Source organism: Leiobunum rupestre, chromosome 7 (genome assembly GCF_980474605.1).
Source record: "Leiobunum rupestre chromosome 7, qqLeiRupe1.1.hap1, whole genome shotgun sequence".
Classification (NCBI taxonomy): Eukaryota; Metazoa; Arthropoda; class Arachnida; order Opiliones; family Sclerosomatidae; genus Leiobunum; species Leiobunum rupestre.
The window spans coordinates 2,698,418-2,701,766 of NC_143390.1; the positions used below are offsets into that span (position 1 = coordinate 2,698,418).

Below are 3,349 nucleotides of genomic sequence, written 5' to 3' on the forward strand. Positions count from 1 at the left end.
TTGCGATGAATCACCAACACTTCTTAATTTGTTTAAGAGGGCCACTAGGCGCGATCTTTTTGGACTGTATTGAGGAGAGAATGATGCTTCATTGAGCAACATTTTGCTCTAGTTGTCCAATTGGAGTGTGCGGTATCCTTAAAATTAATCTGGCCTATCGGGAGCGAAAGGCAAGTACCCTTTCCACCGCGTGCCGTGCCAACCGCCTACAAAACAAACAAACACGTCGCGACTTGTAACTTTTGCTAGTTTATAGTTACATTCGACAAACTAAAGACAAATGAACGACACACAAAGAAAATAATAAAAAATGAATATTATCAAAATTGACATAATTACCAAAAGTGTGTCATTCGGACCTATTTACGAGCGAAATACAAGTTGGGAGGGGAGAAGGGAATGTATGCCTTGGGGAGGGAAGGAAGTTAAAACCAACAAATAACGCCTCGTAGTGAGGAACGGAGGAACTAAGTAGCACTTGTCAAAGCTAGTGTATTTTTGTATTTTTCGTCGTTCTGTGTAGATGCTTTCGCCATCTACGTACGATATAATACCATAGACTAAAAAAAGAAAGGCGACAACAAATAGTCTTATATGTGGTCGATCTCGAGTCAAGCATTCATTAAACCTTTAGCATATTAAAATACAGGTATTGTCACACTTTACGTAAATATGTCACTTTTGATATTATGAAAGTAATGTTTCCTACCAAGGAGTTGTGCTAAATTTTATTAATGAAGCAATATATCTAAGAGCAATTTCATATGCATAAATATATATATAAATCGGGTTCATCTGATATCCGTAAAGTTACATAGGGTACTTAATTGTTAGTTTTAATTGATACTTTAAACAATCAAAACGTAAGTTAACAGGTATTAATCAAAATAAACTAATTGCAATGTGGAATTAATGGTTTAATTGCAACTAAATTTAATTGCTATTAATTTAATTGCAATGTGGAATTAATGATTAAATTCCAATTAAATTTTATTACAATTAATTTAATTTCCATGGATGATTAATGGTTTAATTTCAATCAAATTAATTGCATTGGGCAATTAATGGTCAATTTTCGATTATTTTAATTGCAACGTGCAATTAATGGTTTAATTGTAAATATTTTAATTGCAATTAAATTAATTGCAATTTGCAAATAATCGCTTAGTTACAATTAATTTAATTGCAATAATGTTTTAGTCAAATAATTAATAGATTGAAAATTTAATTGATTAATGCCCAACACTGCATGTAGCTTTATACTACACAAAATTATCCACTAAAAGTCAGTTTCAGTATGAACTATCCATATGTTAATGAAATATTCAACGGCGCATTGAACCCCTAAAAATGAGCGAAGAGCAAACCAATCGTAATTCAAGAATAAATAAAAAAATGAATTTTGAAGAAATTTCATTGGCATTTTTTTTACAAATATGAATGAAAAAACTGCACCCCTGAAAAAAAATTACATGTTTTATCGCCACACAAAAATTAAAATTTAGTATAAAACGCGAGAAGTCGAATACCAGCTATCATACCTCCGTTTCCTCTCTTCAAACTAATTAGACTATCACGCTCCGAAATTCAAGATGGTCTTTGTAATTGTTTTGCTGTGCGGGTTGTTCCCAGCGATACTTGGACGTTCAATTGCTGACGAAACATTGACTGGACGATCACCATTAGGTTCTCCTGCCGCGGTTACCGCCGAAACAGCGTTGCAATTCCTCCTTCGCAATGACCAGGACATGTGCCTCTTGAAACTGGTATGCGGTGCGGGAGCCAACGTATCCCGTTATGGGGTGTACGCTGATAGTATCGCCAACTCGCTCGGGTAAGTTACGGCCGAGCGGTTACTGCCTCAAACGACCTCAATTACTTAATGTTTTCTAAATTTAAATTTCCATTTGACAGTTACACGTATCAGCCATTCGACTTCAGCGTCGTCCGTAGCCCGAATCTTGCTGAGCAGCTTCAATTAGTTGGTCGGGATGCCTCCAGCGATTTCGAGGATGACTTAAGTGGTAAACAATCAAACGGTTCAATCTTTATCCGCGCTCCCAAGTTCGACTTCAAGAAGGACTTCACTTGGATGGTCAAGATAACGCCTACCAATGCGTCCGTTCAGAATATAAGTGTTCTCGCTCTAGCTAATAACGAATCTTTGACAACTGATGACTTACGACTAGAGATCGAATCTCTCTCACCCTCTGGTAACGCGACAGAGTTCAGCAACCAAGTCACAAACGAAACTTTGGATGCCGACGATGTCCGAGCAGAGGAAGACTTCGATTTATTAAATGAAAATAGCATCGAAGGAGCTCCTTCGGAAGAAGACATTTCCGTCGGTAATGACGTCTCTGAAGAGGAAGGTGGCAGCCAAGAAAACGAAGCTAACGAGGACATGGAAAAGACGAATTCGGGCAGTGTAACGGAAGCTTCGGATATTCCAGTTTCATCTACAATTGCTCTGGAAGAGTTCACACCTGATCCGATTTTGAGAAGCGACTTTGAGACGGAGGATACCTTTGAGCCCCAAGAGAGGTCTGGTTTCCCGGCGACCTATGTATTCAACCGCGCCTTCACCCTCGGTCTGAGGTCTGGTTCCGACGCTTGCACCGAAACATTCGGCCAATGTCCGATGAACGTAGATCGAATTGTCCGCTTCGGGTCCAATCTGTTCGTGTCCCCGGCTTCGACCTCGCACAAAAATTAATTTGACTTTAAATTACTATATTGTTAAGTGTTGTGTAAATATCGACGTTTGTTTTGAATATCGAATAAATTTTATTTAAAACGCCCACTTCAGAAGATTTAATTGTTAATTTTTTATGAAATACTGTTCTACGATCGCTCATCAACCTCCACGAATTCACCGGCCTGATGCGTCGGTTTCCTGATGACTGACGACGGGTGTGACTTAATGTTACGGCTTTGGTTACTCTCCAAGGTAAATCAATGGAAAATGTTTCTTATAAAACGGTTTCTAGTAGATAGGTTGTAACGGAACGTGTGTCCCAAAATTTTGTATCCTGGTTTTCTAAAAACTTTATCCAGTTGAGCTGCTATTAAAAAGACTTTATCTGTTAAATTTGGCATATTATGAAACTAACAAGTTGGCAAGCCAAAATATACCTCTTTGGAAGAGTTTCTCTACGGAGAAATTTCAGGAGGGTTGACTCAGCTTTTTGGCCATGTAAGTCTTAGTCCGTGAGCAGGGTTGGCAAGTTTTATACAAAATGTTTGAAACAAGCGTTTTAAACAAAACACAATCAGGGGAATTCTGCAGACTTTCCTAGGAAAGTTGTGACACGCCTTCTTTCTTTCAACTTTCTTCTCGAGATTTCAT

The 3,349-nt window shown here is 38.1% G+C and overlaps 1 protein-coding gene across 1 annotated transcript; it reads left to right on the forward strand.

Moving 5' to 3' along the window:
• The first annotated feature begins 1,526 nt into the window (after positions 1-1,526).
• On the forward strand, positions 1,527-2,718 carry LOC149933900 (uncharacterized). Its single transcript, XM_090154259.1, has 2 exons — positions 1,527-1,834; positions 1,915-2,718. The coding sequence occupies exons 1-2, from the start codon at positions 1,593-1,595 to the stop codon at positions 2,714-2,716; spliced, it is 1,044 nt and encodes a 347-aa protein (XP_090010385.1). The 5' UTR covers positions 1,527-1,592; the 3' UTR covers positions 2,717-2,718.
• The last annotated feature ends 631 nt before the right edge of the window (positions 2,719-3,349 follow it).

Coding starts and splice junctions, on each gene's coding strand:
- LOC149933900 (XM_090154259.1), top strand. CDS start 1,593: ATGGTCTTTGTAATTGTTTTGCTGTGCGGGTTGTTCCCAGCGATACTT. Junction 1,835..1,914: donor AGTATCGCCAACTCGCTCGG/GTAAGTTACGGC, acceptor TCCATTTGACAG/TTACACGTATCAGCCATTCG.